This window comes from Drosophila busckii, chromosome 3L (genome assembly GCF_011750605.1).
Source record: "Drosophila busckii strain San Diego stock center, stock number 13000-0081.31 chromosome 3L, ASM1175060v1, whole genome shotgun sequence".
NCBI lineage: Eukaryota > Metazoa > Arthropoda > Insecta > Diptera > Drosophilidae > Drosophila > Drosophila busckii.
Window position 1 is genome coordinate 8,997,133 of NC_046606.1, and position 1,879 is coordinate 8,999,011.

Consider the following 1,879-nt stretch of genomic DNA (forward strand, 5'->3'; position numbering starts at 1 on the left):
CATAACAATAAAATATTTATTTAAATTGTAAACACAGCAAATGCTAAAGTGTCTGGCAAAGAGGCTGAAACTTAAGGCTAATATGTTACAATGATAAAACGGACAGCTCCCGGAGATGGACGCGGTCTGGCGGATAGCTGGACATAGATGGGCTGAGAGGCTTTCACATATAAATTGCACTACGAAACGAAAACGGGGTCGAAGGAGAACTAAACTTAATATCACAATGGCGGATTAGGGGGGGCGTGGTGGGGGATTAACAAAACTCGCTGCCGACTGCTGCTTAAAAGTATCCGAAGAAATTCTTGGATCATTTGGAGCCACCAGCGCCAGAGCGACGAGAGGGCGGCGTGCCACCGCCCACATTGATGATCTCATTGTCGCTGGACTCCTCGGCGGCGGCCTGATGATCGCTGGCCTTGTCCTGATGGGCGGTCATGTGACGCGTGAGATGATGACGCTCGCGGAAAGTCTCCTGGCAGACGGGACAGCGCAGCTTCTCCTCGCGCTTGCGGCGATTGGGATCGCAGGCGACCTCGCTCTTGTGATGCGAGCGCATGTGATAGACCAGATCGCTGGTCATGCGGAAGCTGATGTTGCACTTGGCGCACACATTCTGCGCAGTCAGCGTGAATGTGGACGCCAGCGTGGGCGGTATGAGCGTGGAGAGTATGGCGGCAGCTGCGGGATTCTGCAGCGGCTGCGCCACAGCAAAGGGATGCGGTGGATGCGGGCCAAAGTTGCTGTAGGCGGCATGCAGAAACTCTGGCGGCGGACCCGCAGGCGGCGACGAGGGATTCGAGCTGCAGCCATTGGGACTGTGGCCATTGGGCGCTGTGGGCGGGCGGTACATCAGCTGCTGCTTGAGCCGCTGCTGAGCCTGCAGCGCCTGCATGGGATTGATGGAGTGATTGACGGCCTGAAAGGCGCCATTGAACTGATACTCGGGCCTGAAGCTGTGGTAGACAATGGCGTTGGCTGGCAAGCTGTTGGCCACGCTGACGTTGACATTGATGCTGCCGTTGCCGTTGCCGTTGCCATTGCCGGCGCTGTTGCTGCGCGGCGGCGGCGTAGCCAGCGGTGGGCTGATGGAATGGCAGCTGAGCTGATCTGGACTAAGCGGTGGTGCGGAAACATCCACTGGCGACTCCAGACGCGATGCTGTGGAAGGCGAGCTGGAGCTGGACAGCGAGCTGGCCACTTTGGTAAAGGCGCTGCGCAGTGGCGGCGGCGGTGGCGATACTGTCGCCTCTGGCGAGTCCACCAGCGGTATGATGAGCGTGGGATCATCGTAGACGCGCGGCGAGCGTATGGCCAGCTGTGGATAACGCTGGCGTGCCTCCAGCAGATTAATGTACTCCAAGGCAGCGGGCGAGGGCGGCTGCGAGGCAGCAGCTCTGGGCGAGAGATCCGTGGGATAATGGTTCAAGCTGAGCTGCTGTGGCTGCTGCTGGTGCTGGTGGAGCAGCTGCTCCTGTAGACGCGCCTGCTTCTCGGCCTGTTTCTGCTTAATGCGCTCATCGGGCATCATAAGAAAAGCCACATCAAAGGCGCGCTTCAGCGTTGTCTTGCCGCTGGACAACTCATTGTTGTTGTTGTTGTTGTTGCACATCACGTTGTTGTGTTGCTGCTGTGTCGTTGCGTTACTTGTGGCATGTGTCTGCTGTGGCGGCGTCGTGCGTCGCGCTGCATGCGACGGCATATTATCCATAAGCAAGTTCATTGCTTCTACTCTGAGATTCACTGGGAGAGATTTCTGGGCATGCACCGTTCGTTATGAAGTTCTGTTTGCAACTGCTGCCCGCACACAATCTGTTCCTCTTTAAGTACTCTCTCGCCATAGAGCCACCACCATCAGTCGACTCTCGAGTCCACTTGG

General features: G+C 57.2%; 1 protein-coding gene across 1 annotated transcript; it reads right to left on the minus strand.

Annotated features, from left to right (window-relative positions):
- Positions 1 to 254: 254 nt before the first annotated feature.
- Positions 255 to 1,603, minus strand: LOC108598127 (PR domain zinc finger protein 8; the record flags this gene model as incomplete). The annotated part of the gene is made up of 1 exon (XM_017984744.1): positions 255 to 1,603. A coding segment is annotated over one exon (1,293 nt), but the record flags the coding sequence as incomplete, so codon positions are not given.
- Positions 1,604 to 1,879: the final 276 nt, after the last annotated feature.